This window comes from Pomacea canaliculata, linkage group LG9 (genome assembly GCF_003073045.1).
Source record: "Pomacea canaliculata isolate SZHN2017 linkage group LG9, ASM307304v1, whole genome shotgun sequence".
Taxonomy (NCBI): domain Eukaryota; kingdom Metazoa; phylum Mollusca; class Gastropoda; order Architaenioglossa; family Ampullariidae; genus Pomacea; species Pomacea canaliculata.
The window spans coordinates 19,555,870-19,570,464 of NC_037598.1; the positions used below are offsets into that span (position 1 = coordinate 19,555,870).

The 14,595-nt window shown below is 44.5% G+C and overlaps 1 protein-coding gene across 2 annotated transcripts in view; it reads left to right on the top strand.

Moving 5' to 3' along the window:
• LOC112571820 (cadherin EGF LAG seven-pass G-type receptor 2-like) overlaps positions 1-14,595 on the top strand; it is a 58,933-nt gene that overhangs the window by 30,443 nt on the left and 13,895 nt on the right. For both annotated transcript variants that reach the window (XM_025251128.1, XM_025251127.1), the window contains 7 exons: positions 2,091-2,372; positions 3,882-4,041; positions 4,785-4,997; positions 5,775-5,913; positions 6,157-6,249; positions 10,907-11,035; positions 13,948-14,477. In XM_025251128.1, the coding sequence (XP_025106913.1) occupies positions 2,091-2,372; positions 3,882-4,041; positions 4,785-4,997; positions 5,775-5,913; positions 6,157-6,249; positions 10,907-11,035; positions 13,948-14,477 (1,546 nt within the window). The remainder of the gene's footprint in view (positions 1-2,090; positions 2,373-3,881; positions 4,042-4,784; positions 4,998-5,774; positions 5,914-6,156; positions 6,250-10,906; positions 11,036-13,947; positions 14,478-14,595) is intronic.

Genomic DNA, 14,595 nt, shown 5'->3' on the forward strand with positions numbered 1-14,595 from the left:
GAAAATATAAGAACAGTACTCGAAGTGTTAGTGTTCGGTTAATGTCTAGGGCACGTTGCTGCTACTTTTTGGTGGTATCATTGATTTTGATAGAGAAAGTGAGTTTTCGATCGACAGACTGTACCACTGTCCTTTCACATCTATAGTTAGGTTGTTTGGCGTTACAATATATTTTTTAAGGTGGATAAGGCTAGTGATGTAAGGGTATTGGTCTGCTGCTCATATCCGCGCTGTAATTAAGAGATTGACAGGAAGTGGGGACCTGTCCCTCCCTCAGACACATGCAGACGATTTCCATGTAGCCGAGCTGAGAATGATGAGCCATCTCTCTTCTGCCTTCGGAGGTAGCTTCCGGTGACGGATTTCCGCTTGACTTGTCATCGTTTCCCGAGGGGGGGAAATAGGAAGGAGCTGTTGGTAGGAGGTTCTGAAACTTGGGAGAGGGGGACAGAGTCGCACGTGTGAGTGGCCACGTGAAAGCTGTTCTCTCATCTGGGGGAAACAGTTTAACTCCCTTTAGTCGTCAGGCAGCCATTAGGGAATTACCCCAGCTGTTCAACCCAATCTTTCCTAACCCCACCATCACAGAATTAAAAAATACCATTTATTTCTGTTGTCTTGTAACGTGCTGTGAAAACACTCGTTTGTTACCTCTGCAGTGTAAGTCTTTGCGTTCAATTTCCGTCTCGGGACACGGACTACTTTCTGATTTCTGAATGTGAGGCCTGTTGGCAGAGCTGACTGTTGCCTCAGAGCGTTTCGTTCTCCATCGCCGCTTACTTCCATCACCCAGAGTGCGAAAGTCCCACTAGTAGGAAAAAACTGTCGTGTCAAATTATCCAGAGAGCCAACCAACCGATTAAGAGCAAACTCACGAGAAGTACTGCATTGTCCAAACTATGTATTACTTACACTTTAAAAGCAAAAATCGTGTTGTTACCGATTATGCACTGACATTCCTAACATTCATAATTACCAAGTAATTTGTAAAATCATAAATTAATTGCCGTCTGCCTGGTCAAGATTGCAACTGGGATTGAAATGAGACTGCACAGAAATACCCACGATTAGCCCCAGTGGATCAAAATAAAAGGTGTGCAGCAGCAGCAGGAGGGAGGTTACTCTCCTGTAATTTGCTGCGGGAAGTGGGACTGCTGTATAACTGACTTAACAACGGGGGTAACCGAAACCGTGGGTTTAGCCGGTATCGAGACTTAATGCGTGTTTGACCAGCTCTCAGGATCAAACAACCCTGCGCCTGATTGCAAATTTTAAAACACTATTTCATCGCCAGTCCCAATGACCGAGCAATGTCGCCATCTTGACCAGCCTCGTCAATGACCGCTGGACAAGAGTGATTTGATGGGAAAGGAACGACTAGGTGCAGACGGGCACTTTGCTGCGGTGAGCTGAGCTTACTCAGTGAACGTGAGCCACTTGTCCGTCATCAGAGAGGGCGGCCCGCTGGTCAGGTCGAATGATTATGACCAGAAATTCCCGGTCCCGATGGTAATCGGGGCAGTGTTACAGTTACCAGTGTCGCGTCTGGTGGTCAACAAAGTAATTAATGTCACCTGTCGCAGTCCACACGGAATTGTTGAGAAACATAAATACCAAATGCAAGAAAATGTTTTATCACTGAACATTGTTTAAAATTATTCACTTGGAAAAGTCACTGGACTGCTGGTTCTAGTCTTTCTCTATATTGTTCAATCTTTCCCTTTTTTCTAGCTAGTTTTTGCTCTTCTTTCTGTCTTTAATAACACGTGACTTCTTCTCTTTTGATTTTTTTTTAAACCTAGGAAACACTAGGTATCTCAAGTCCGACAGATTAGTTCACTAGTCGATTTCTTGTAAAGCTTGTTTAATGTATGTAGTCTACATATGAACTATTTACTTATAATTTGCCTTTCGTATTAAGTGTCCCACCTCAGTACACATATTACAGTCCCATTTTGCAAGTCCATAAAACATGTGAGTGATCTAGATGAGACCTACTGATTAATGAACAATCAACTTTGTTGTCTGACTTGTGACTGAGGCTTTTAATGTTCTGCTGGCTTACGTTTCTTATCCTGACTTTTTTATAGGAAGATCTGTGCACACAGATTCCTTGCCAAAATAAAGGCAAGTGCATTTTTCAAGGTCACCAGCGCTATACCTGTGTTTGTCCCGAGAATTTCTTTGGTGATGTCTGCCAGCATCGGAACATTTGCTCAGCTGACAGCCCGTGCCAGAATGGAGGGAGCTGTCACACCTTTGACAACGGCACGTACTCCTGTTCTTGTCCTGACCACTTCACTGGAACAAACTGCTCTCTTCCTGACCCGTGCTCTCCGTCCCCCTGCGGAACTGGAGGAGATTGTATTAAGGTTGGTATCTTTCACTAGCATCTTTGTGACTAACCGGTCCGAGTTCTTAAAACGATCTTACATTGTTGTGCCGCAGCGAGACAATATATGGAATCCGTAAATCAAGATGTGAAAAGAAAGACCAGCTTGTTTTTTGCAATTATATATAATGATAAAACTACTCACCCAAGGTGTGAACAATACTCTGAAAACCTTTTATCAGACATTAACAGTCGTTCGTACTCTAATTTTAAAGTAGCACCGCGCTATCAATAGAACTGCATTACTCGTAGTGTAATATTTGGGATAGGTGGCGCTTGACTCGCGGCTGCTGATGTACAGACATTAGTCCAACCAAACCAAAGCGGACCTTACTTTAAACAACAATTTAAAGTGAGGGAAGTCTAAGAATCACAGAAATGAATAGACAATAGCATGGCCTAAATGATTGTGTAACACAGCGCTTCACACGATCCCAACGAGTGGACGTTAAACTTTATCCTTCGTCATTTAGTTACCTTTTTCCTTCTGTTTCTCGTTTTCTTTTGTCATTCAAACACGAAGTATGCCATCTCTATTTCTCTGTGTGTCTCACAATCACACACATGTTTGTCTACTAGGAAGGCATTGTTGTCTGCATGCTTGTGTATGAAAATGCATTTAATGTTCACCTTGAAAAGGTATGTGCTTGTGCGCCTGTGTGTGTGTGTGGATATGTAAAGTGCTTTTAGCCGGCTGGTGCTGAGAAAAGGTGTTTTATAAATTGGCTGCGTTGTGTTCAACTTTGTGACACAAAGACACACGCAGAGATCACAGGAAGACTGTGTTGTGCTGCGGCGTTCGCCTTTGAAAGAAAGCGCGGGTATTGATGGTGTACATTGCGGAATAACATTTGAAATATTTTTGCAGGTGTTTCAAACCAACTCACCCATGAAGTGTCACAGAGCTTGGGCTTGTATTATGAAGTGTTTTGAAAGTACACGCTGCATTAAAAATATCTTTTATTGTAGCATAGTCAGAGCTTCACGAGGCATAGGGGAGTTGACAGGTAGGGGGGTTGAATGGAGAAGTTATGAACTCAGTCAGCAGGAAGCACTGTCCTAGAGTGAGGCCAAAAACATGCTGTTCAACCCTTTGCCAAAAAGTAAAAGTATTTTATTAGATGTCAACGCCACACAATTGACCAGTCAACAACATGTAAGCTAACACTATACCAATCAACAAAACAATACAATCTGCACCAGTCAACAAAGATTTACTTTACACTCGATATCACTCAAGGAGCTTGAGAGTCAACAACACTGCACATTAGAGTACTCAGCCAACAAATATTTTACTGCACACACTAGATTAGTCAACAAACCTGTACGCCACTCACTTGACTAATCAACAAGCATTTACTCACAGTCTACAATAGTCAACAAACCTTTACGTCACACTGTCTACAATAAACATGTGAACAGACATCTATGCCACGTATGTTCCACACACCACAACCTTCTTCTTACCTGGAGGTTTCTCTGTGGCCAGGTGTCTGAGACTGAAGCAAACTGCTCGTGCTATACCGGTCGTTACGGCTCGACGTGCAGCGAGGTTAACATCTGCGAGCTCGACTCCCCCTGTCGTCACGGCCAGTGTATTAGCCTCGGAAACAGTTCATTCACCTGCAACTGCACGTCTTCCTATACGGGTAAGTTGACTTTGGGTCTTCTCCGGTAAGTCAGCTGAGGTACCCTGCTTTTTATGGATTTGCTAGCGAATAATATTAGTTATAGGAATATGTTAGGAACTCTAGCACGATGAGTCTGTACAAGGCAAAAATAAAAATCACGAACTAATGCCAAACCAAAGCTGCCAATGTACGTATATTGGGCCCTTGCTGGTCCTGAGAAAAATAATAACACACCACACATTTACTACACAGTCCTCAGGTTCCATGCCGCCTACAAATCACACAACAAAACTACATCGGCTAGTGAACACCTTGGCTGTGGTACGGTACAATATTTTAAGAATATAGTTAAAGATACTGAATGCAGAATCTACGCTGAGGTCCCTTCGATGGACTAAAATAATGGTGAATTTAATTATTTCTGATTCACACTAAGTTCGGTAAGAGCTTAAGGGGCAGGATTAGACCTAATGGTCCACACATCAATTACTCAACTTGACCTTTGTGATTAAGGTCGGGATTGCATCACAGCGTCCTTCATAAAAAAACAAACACTGATGTTCGGGGTAGAGGAGAGAGAAAGCTGTACACAGGGCATGGTGAAGATTTGTGAAGACCACACAGTCGCCTCAACTTTGTTAGCGTCGATTCTCTGTTGTCCTCTTTAGCTTTTCAGTCTGTGAGATATGCTTACCATAATTTAGTGCGATGGTCTAAAAGTCTTTTTGTCTTTAGTCACTGGTTTTCTGGTGTCATCTCAGGTGCGTTCTGCGACACATTCAACCCGTGCTCTTTGAATCCGTGCCAGAACAACGCCACCTGTCACTTTCATAACAACGGTCAGTACAATTGCACTTGTTCACCGGGTTACTATGGTGATGAATGCCAGCACTACAATCGTTGCTACGGAAACCCCTGCAATAAAGGCAGCTGCAATGAGAATTTGGCAGAGCCGTTATGCAGCTGTCCTTTAAGTAAGAACTTTTTGTTTTTTTTCTCTCATACTATTGTTTTAAAAATTATCTCAGATAGCTTAATCCCGCTTCCTTTTTGCTACTTATTTATTTAACCATATTATCTTAATCGCAATCAATCTGCCATCAGGTTAAGACAGCATTTGAGAGTTTGTTCGCTGTACTTTAATCTATTCCTCAAGAGCGTTGTTAACAACCGATCAAAGAGTTATTTGTCTATAATTAGGATGTAACATCATCGCCAGTAAAGTGTCATCGCATCCTTACTAAATTAAACAGACTTCCTAAGAACTGTTTGCTCTGACTTTCAAACATTCCGGCTGGGTTGGGTGTGAGGTCTTGGAGATAAGTTTTATATCGACGGTCTCAAGTACGACTGTATTAAGTTTAAGACCAACGACTTAAAGCGCGTTTTGAAAAACTCAGACACACGGTAGTCAACGAAGAGTTTTGAAAGTTTAGCCTTAAAATGTTTGACTCAAGGCCTCACATGTACACTGGGCAGCAACCCGAAAATATTTTGGGCAAAAAATAAATAGTATTATATTCTAGTTCAAGGGACTTCTAAATAAATCTAGTGCAATGTTTTTATTTTGCAAATTGTAAAGAAAATGGAAGTGGGCAGATTATGTCGAAGCTTGTGTTCTTTTCAGTCATGAATCTAGAAAAAATACAGATTATTCCAGGGCACATCATGCCAGTCATCACCTTAAGGCATTGTGTAGATTATGCCGAATCTGTTGGTTTGCCAGTCGTAAACAAAATTCGATTTGGCAGATTACGACGGTGACTACTGCGAGCGCTATGATCCTTGTTTAAATGACCCTTGCGGAGGTCACGGAGAGTGCGTGGTACTGCCTAACAACATGACTCAAGGAGGAGGTGCGGACTTCGAATGCCGCTGTACATCATCATGGTAAGTTTTTCCTAACGACGCTGGAGGATCATCTGTTACATACATTTAAGTGACTCCAGAAATGTACACAGTTATAGACCTCTTCATGCTTAGAATCTACTGTCTTTTCATTTTTGCATAGTTAGCACACAGGCCGTAGCTCATTGAGCAAGAAATTGCTTATGTATCCAGGATGCAACACACCTCCTCTTCAATTGCTGCTTTGTTTTCCTGTCCTGCAGTAGATTGCTGGTATGTCGGCAGGTTTGGTGTCCATTGTGAGAATGTCAACAGCTGCTTCCTGAATGTTTGTAAGAACGGCGCGAAGTGCGAAAATGAACAGCCAAACAAGTTCAGGTAAGTTCTTTTGTTTGTTTTTATAAGGCATTGTGCTCGTGCCAGCTTGGTTCAATCTTCTTTAATGTGTTAAAAGTTTTCTTTTTTTCTCTGCCTCACTCACTGACTGCATATACACGCGCACATGCACGCAGTTAAGATAAGATAAGATAAGATAATACTTTATTAATCCCTAGAGGGAAATTCAGTTGCAGCTCGATTATAGAGTAAATCCACAGGCAGTCGTGTTGCAGTCAATCATACCAGCTCGATTAAAGTCATACATGATCGCATGCACATCACATTCATAATCCATTCAAAAGTCTGACGGCTGAAGCAACAAAAGACAGCCGCAGTCGGTTTGTCCTGCATGCAGGCATACTATATCGGCGACCTGATGGGAGCTGGACAAGTTCACCCGACAGAGCATGCCTGTCATCACGAAGGATGGCAGACACTTTCAGTAGAGTCCTCCTGTTATACAGATCCTGAAGAGAACTCTGGGTGGATCCAACGACTTTGGAGCAGGTGGATACCACACGATGTAGGCTGCTCTTGTCCTTCACCGATAAACTATTATAGAAACAGATGAACGAGAAGGACAGCACGCTCTCAATATGTGATCTGTAGAAAAGCTGAAGAAATTGGGGGGAGACAGAGAAAGACCTCAGCTTCCGGAGAAGGAAGAGGCGTTGTTGAGCCTTCTTCACGACAGATTGAGTGTTGACATCCCAGCAAAGTCGCCTATCGAAGATGGTGCCCAGGTTACTATCCAACACTCGCGGACGTCTAAGCAAACACCTTCACACGCATTGACACAGACTTACTAATAACAACAACAATCTCAGTTGGCTTGTACAGCGCCTTATCCTCCCCTGTGGACAAGCTGAAGGCGCGTCACAGCTGACAGATGCTGTGACGTGAAAATAAGTTGACGTCAGAACAAAATGACGGTACTCCAGGCCAAAGGTCAGCGTCAACACACAGCAAATACACAATCCGCAGGTCAAATATCAAACACGTCCCAAGCCGGAATACACTCCACAGCAAATACAGTTCAAATAGCACATCCAGCAGACGGCACCAGTCTCACTGCCACAGCAGCAAAGATCAAGTGGACATGAAGCTCACTAAGCTCCGCAACCATTGACATCAGTTTCCACGCTTTTAGCGAGGAGTGTGACTAATGTGATAAAACAGCAACTATCTATCTATCTATTCCTCTTCGTGCATCAGGTTGCACATAAGGCCTCAACCAGAGTCCGCCACCGATGTCGATCAGCTGAAACACGCTCTAGGTGACCCCATGTCCAGCCCTTTCCTTTCATCTCCCTTTCCACTGTTCTTCTCCAAGTTTCCTTTGGGCGGCCTCGTTTTCTTCGGCCGTCTGGAGTCCATCGTAGGGCGACTCTGGAAAGGTCTGCTGTCTGCTGGCGGAGCACATGTCCAATCCATCGCCAACGCCTTCGTTGAACCTGCGTGGTGATGGACTCGGTTTCAGTTCTTCGGTGGAGTTCTTCGTTGGTGATGGTGTTTGGCCAAAAGATGTTAAGAATGCGCCTGAGGCATCTGTTTTGGAAGACGTCAAGCTTGTTACTGATGGTTTTGGTCATCTTCCAAGATTCTGATCCGTAAAGGAGGGTGCTGATCACATTTGACTTGAAGATTCTCAGCTTGATCTTCTGGCTGATGTTTTTTGCCTTCCATGTGCTCCTGAGTGAGGCAAAGGCCTGGCTGGCTTTCGCCAGTCGGGCTCGAATCTCCACCTCCGCATCCCCGGTGTTTGACATTTTGGACCCAAGATAGGTGAAACTGTCAACTTCCTCAATCTCTTCTCCATTTAGTTTGATGCTGTCTTGGACTCTGGCGTTCACTCTCATACTGTTAGTCTTTTTTGTGCTGACCTTCAAGCCAAGGTTTCCAGCTGTTTCTAAGAAGGCCTTTGTTTTTTCCTGCATGTCTTGGTGGCGGTGTGACAGCAGGGCAATGTCATCAGCAAAGTCCAAGTCTTCTAGTGCTGTTGTTGCTGTCATAGTCATGGTCCATCTGAGCCCTCTCCTCTCGCTGTCGGTGGAAGTCTTCATGATCCAGTCCATGGCCAGGATGAAGAGGAACGGCGACAGAATGCAGCCCTGCTTCACCCCAGTACTGACGTTGAAGGGGTCTGTGAGCTCTGTGTCACAGACAACCTGGGATTTGAAATCGCTGTACAGCATTGCAATGACCTGAACAAGTTTTGCAGGGACTCCGTAATGCCTCAGGATCTTCCATAAGGATTCGCGGTGGATGCTGTCAAAAGCCTTCTCCAGGTCGATGAAAATTGATGTACAGCGGTGTGTTCCATTCGTTGCTCTGCTCCAGAATCTGTCGCAGAATGAAGATGTGTTCGGAGCAGGATCGCCCAGGGCGAAATCCTGCTTGCTGTGGTCGGAGGTCTTTCTCAAGAGTTGCCGTCAGTCTTGACAAAACAATCTTGCTGAAGACCTTGCTGGTGAGGGAAAGAAGTGTTATGCCCCTCCAATTATTGCAGTCTCCAAGATCTCCTTTCTTGGGTAACTTGAAGATGAGCCCTGTCTTCCACGCAACAGGGACCTGCCCTGATTCCCAAATTTGCCTGAAGATTTTAGTCAGCTTGGGAGCTGTCATATTTATATCTGCTTTCAACATCTCTGCTGTTATTCCATCTGCCCCTGGTGCTTTGCCGCTCTTCATTGTCTTTACTGCTGCTGTCACTTCTTCCAGGCTTGGTGGGTCTGTGCAGATGTCAAGGTCTATAGCTGCTGGCTGGATGTCTGCAAGCTGAGGGGGATCTGGTCTGTTCAGAACCGACTCAAAATGTTCCTTCCAGCGCTGTATTTTTCTGCCTCTCCTCGATGACATTACCGTTCACGTCTTTCACTGGCACATCACTGTTCTTAACCCGTTGTTTAGCTGTTTGTTTATCTTGTACAGTGTCTTCAGGTCATTTTTACTTGCTGCATTTTCTGCTTCATCTGCCAGTTTCTCTATGTGATATCTTTTGTCGGTTCTTGTCATCCTCTTTACCTCTTTGTTTAGTTTTGTATATCTTTGTCTGTGTTGTTCCTTCAGGCGTTCAGATCTGGTGCTGTTGATTCTTTGTTTGGCTGACTTTCTCTTCTATCTTCTTCCATGTCTCTTCTCTGATCCACTGTTCTTTCTTTTTCCGTTGGAAGCCCAGTATTTTCTCTCCTGATTCCTGTAAGACTCGATTGAAGTCGTCTAAGGTCATCTCTTGTTGGTCTCCTAGTGCCTGGAACCTGTTCTTTACTTCCATAGCAAAGGCCCTTTCGGTGGCTGGATTTTTCAGTTTGCCAGAGTCCACTCTCTGCTGACGTGCCTGTTTTCCTCGTGATCGACGTAGCTTCAGAGAAACTGTGGCTATCACAAGAGTGTGGTCACTGGCAATGTCTGCTCCTCTGTAGGCTCTAACATCTTGAAGTGAGCTCCTCCATTTTCGGTTGATGATGACATGGTCTATCTGGTTCTCTGTGATCCCATCTGGTGATGTCCATGTTGCCTTGTGGATGTCTTTGTGTGGGAAGAGTGTGCCTCCAATCAGTAGGTTGTTTTCTTCACAAAAGTCTGCCAGTCTCTCTCCGTTGTCATTGATGGTTCCGATTCCATGTTTGCCCATGACATGCTCCCTGCAGGTGTTGTCACTTCCCACCTTGGCATTGAGATCGCCGATGATGAGCAACATGTCGTGGGCTGGAACGCTTTCTGAAGCTGCCTGGAGCTGATCGTAAAAAGCATCCTTGTCTTCTGCCTCAGAGTCATTTGTTGGTGCATAGCAGGCTAGCACTGTCAGCTTGGTGTACTTGGAATGGAATCTTGCTCTCAAAAGCCTGGGTCCATAAGGCTTCCATTCCAGCAGTGCCTTTTCCGTTTTCTTGTTGAGGAGTAGAGCTACTCCTTCAGAGTGCTGAGCGTCTGATCTTCCTGAGAACAAGATGGTATGTCCTGACGCTAGTCTCCTCTTTCCCGTGCCGGTCCATCTGACCTCACTGACTCCCAGGATGTCCAAGTTGTAGTTGTCAAACTCCTTGACTAATTGGAGCATCCTGCCAGTCTGGTACAAGGTCTGGACGTTCCAGCACCCCACCCTCAACTTTTGCCTCGGCTTCAGTAAATCCGCTGTCGGGGCGCCAGCTCCCTTTCGGGTTTGGCTGTCGTCCGTCATTAGTCCAGTCTCCTGGTGTGCCTCATTACCTTCGCCATCTGTGACGAGTTCTCTGGTTTTAGTTTCTGTAACATGATTTTTTTTTTACATGGTGGGGTTGTTGGCCCTACCACAACCTATTTTACCTCTAGGTGAGGTGTCCACCTTTGTCGCCTCTTACGACATGCCTGGCTGGATGGCAGGGACCCTATTCTTGCAATGCTTGCTAGGCAAGCATACCCCGGGGTCCCACAGGGGATAAAACAGCAACACCAAGCCCTTTACATTCTAGAATTCATCGTATGTAAAATTCTTACATCACTCTGTGAAAATCTGCGAAGGACGCTATAAAGACAAAAAAAGCAAGTACAACGCGAATTGGGCCTAACTGATATATTCTGAAGATTACGCTCAAAATGTCGTTTCTCAAACAAATCGTTGTGGGCAAGAAGTGGTTCATGCACTGTGCAGCTTCGTTTTGTGGCTTTCTTTTGTCAGATGTACGTGCAGTCCCGGCTTTTATGAGGCAGACTGCTCACGGTACAATCCTTGCGAGGCTCCCCCTGGCGGCGTTCCTCTGTGTAAGAATGGCGGCAAGTGCTACAACACTTCGGACGGCAACTTCAGGTAAGTCGGAACAACCCAAAATTTACTCTCCCTTTCTCTCATAAACACACACACACACACGAACGCACGCACGTCTCCCTCATTCCTTCTTTCTCATGCTCATTCCCTCATGCTGTTACTGACTGATTCACTCACTCCATCACACACTAAGAGCTCTTCAAGAGGACGCCCAGACGAGGGGATGACGAGTTAGAGAGGAAGCACTGCTCGACGTTTACACAAGTTTATGCCACGTCAGTGTAATGCAAAGGATGTAAAGTAGCATAGGGGAAGTGGAACCTAAATATCTAAGCACAAGACGCTTTCGATGAATACAGCATTTTATGAGGACTCCTTAAGCTTTTTATGCAGTTGTTTACTGGTAAACTGAAGTAGTTCATTGTTCGGCGTAATGCTTTATATCTTACAAATGAAACATGGTGTAATATTATATATAATCAGATTGCACATAAATGTAAATATACATACAAGTACAGTAGGTGATGGATAACTTAGTAGCCATTCTTAACCGAATGAATCGGGACAAACGTTTGACCGAATTTGGCAACGTCTTATGTAACCGTCTTGTAGAATCTTTGCCAAACTTGTTTAGCATTAGTCCTTATTTGACCAAAGTAAGAATGATCTTAATAAAGAGCCAAATATTTACGGAATAAAAATAATTGAAGAAAAAAACCCGAAAATAAATAGATGCTGACGTAGTTGACAATAAGAGGAAATAGAATTCCCAGTTTGTGGCCCTAAACCTAATAAACTATTTAAGTTAGAGGCAAATCTCATCAATAAAATGTTTCTGATGTGTTCGGAACAAAATAGCAAACTGATGGGTAAGACAATCTGTAGAAGAATTAAGGAAGCACGAGGTGCTGTGAAGAACCAGTTGAGAATCGTCCTGAAAGAAGACATTTTTCTAGCTCAGAAACGTAAATATCTTATTCGTCCCTAAACGCACTGAGTGCAATGGACTTCAGAGAGAAGGAGGAGCATCTGTATCCTGCGAAAGTGAGGTAGACAACGTCGATAAGAAGTTTTGGGGTAAAGACCGCAAGATAAGTACTTTGTGAACAAAGAGCAGTCTTGGCGTTGAATAATCATTGGACTGGCGACTGCCTGGCTCTTGAGTAAAGTACCGAGGAAGGGTTCACAGGTTGTGGGTGGTTAAGAGACTATTTTGAGACAATAATGAGGTTGTGACACGGGGAAAAAAGGAGGCTCTTTCTGACTGCCACCTTGAGACGACTTGCCAACAGTCTCTCTACTATCTGTTCGTTGTTTCGCCTGTATGTCCGACCTAACTGCTTGCCAGTTAATTATGTATTTCCTCTTATTATTCGTTATGTGTGTGTGAATGTGCCTGCTTGTGCATGTATGTGCGTATATGTGTATTTATTTGTTTGAGTGAATGTTTTTCTTTGCTGTTTTGTTTTGTGGCCAAACCTTTCTCCTTCGCCGTCGAACAGCGAGATAGTAAATAGCGACAGAAGTTTTAATACAAGCCGTATGAGGATACCTGACCTTGAAGTCACGTAGCAGACTCGTTTCTTCTCGCAGAGCAAAAATCCCAGGCATCAAAGACCAACTACCCTTCATCAAATATGTGGTTTATTAGGCTTATCAGACGTACACCGGCCATTCTCTTTACCTCCCTCGGCTTCACAGGCAAGCCAAACACTTTCAGTCAGGCAATATTGCCACAGCTTACTTATGCGCTCTTTCATTTACTTTATAAGACCACCACCACCCCACCTTTTTGGCTGGATGCCGTTGGCCCAGGTGTGGGTGGACTGAAAGTGGTGTGTTTTATTGTCAACATCTACGCCGCAGCCAACTCCTCGCACTTACAGCAGTGAAAGATTACAGGCTGGTGTTACAGGTGTAACCGAGTGGTGTGTGATTGAGGGGAGTAGAACAGTGACCACAACAGTCCAGCACTCAAACCAGAAGGCAGGAGCCTGTCAGCAGTTACACAATTCTTTTAATGCCAATAGATCTACAGTCACGGCTGCGTCGCTTGTCTCGCGTCTTCTCTTCGTAGTTTTCTCCCCTGTCCTTACGTCTCAGCTCTGCCCTTATATACCTCGCGGGTGGGTTACTTTTCGCGCTCTTTTGCATCAGCGTACTTTTCGCGCTCTTTTGCATCAGCGTACTTTTCGCGCTCTTTTGCATCAGCGTACTTTTCGCGCTCTTTTGCATCATCGTTATTTTCGCGCTCTTTTGCATCATCGTTATTTTCGCGCTCTTTTGCAATCGTCCTTTACTTACTGGCATGCATCAGCATTTTCTGCCTAACAAGCGCTGGACTACCGGCCATCTACACAGGTACGCTGTCAAACGGCACACGCTCCACAGTTTACCCCCTACTTACCTTTCTGTAAGAGAGGAATGTCAGCAGTTTCCCCTCTCGTGTCGGGGCCATGGCCATGGGTGGCAGGACTGGGTAGAAAAATAGGATTGGGGTGAACAGCAAAGGCAAAGTCACAAGGCCACCCGTACAACACACAACAGCGGAGATCTTTTCAAGTATCCTGAGTGTTCACTATAATATTTAGTGTGTCTCAGACTGTTTTACACGTCTTCTTTGCCCTCTATAAGTCTGAGTTACGTTTAATATAAGTTTCTCCAGCTCATGAAAAAGAATTCTCTAAAGAATAAATATCAAGCTTTTCATCAGGCTTTTAGACCTTGCTTGAAACTAAGGTTAACTAACAGATAACAAAAAATCCCGATGTTTCCAAGAGCTACTGTGTGAATAAACTAAGAATTTTTAATGTGGTGGCGAGTCTGAGAAATTAGCTAGGGTCTAATCTTGATGCAATAAACAAAGTCTTCCTTTGCATACGAAGCAGACAGCTTAATTTTTTTTAAAAGATATAAGAAAGACAATGAGACATTTCCAATTATTTTCTTTTCAGCTGCGCTTGTGAACAGGGATATTTTGGTCCTCAGTGCCAGAGGAAAGACCCCTGCTCATCTTCACCTTGCACAAATAATGGCACCTGCACCAGCTTGACGGACACTCAGTTCAGCTGCACGTGTAGTGAGGAGTACACTGGCGACCTCTGCCAGCTCCGTAATCCGTGTTACAAGAATCTCTGCCAGAATGGAGGACTCTGTCGCTGGAGACCGGAAGCCGGAGAAAACATTAGCTGCGCATGCCCTGAGGGTTATCTGGGCTATTACTGTCAGATCCGCGATCCTTGCTACGAGAACGATGAGGCCTTATCCCTGTGTGGGCATGGATCCTGTCAAGCAGTTAACAGATCGCTGGCGTCGCAGATTAAGGAGAACATAGAGGAGGTGGATTTTCTGTTTTTATGTCGTTGCTACTCTGGATTCACGGGAAGCAGGTGCGAGGATCCCGTGTCCCCGTGTGTTGACCAAGTCTGCCTCAACAATGGAAACTGCCAGCATGGCATCTGTGTTTGTCCACCCCTATTCACAGGTAAGCGCAGCTCTTTTCAACCCATCCTTTTACCGAAGCGATCTGCCTCACCCTATTGTGAGGAGGATTCTGTATTCTGTGTATTTATGTGGTGTTTGTCGTAACACGGATTTTCTAT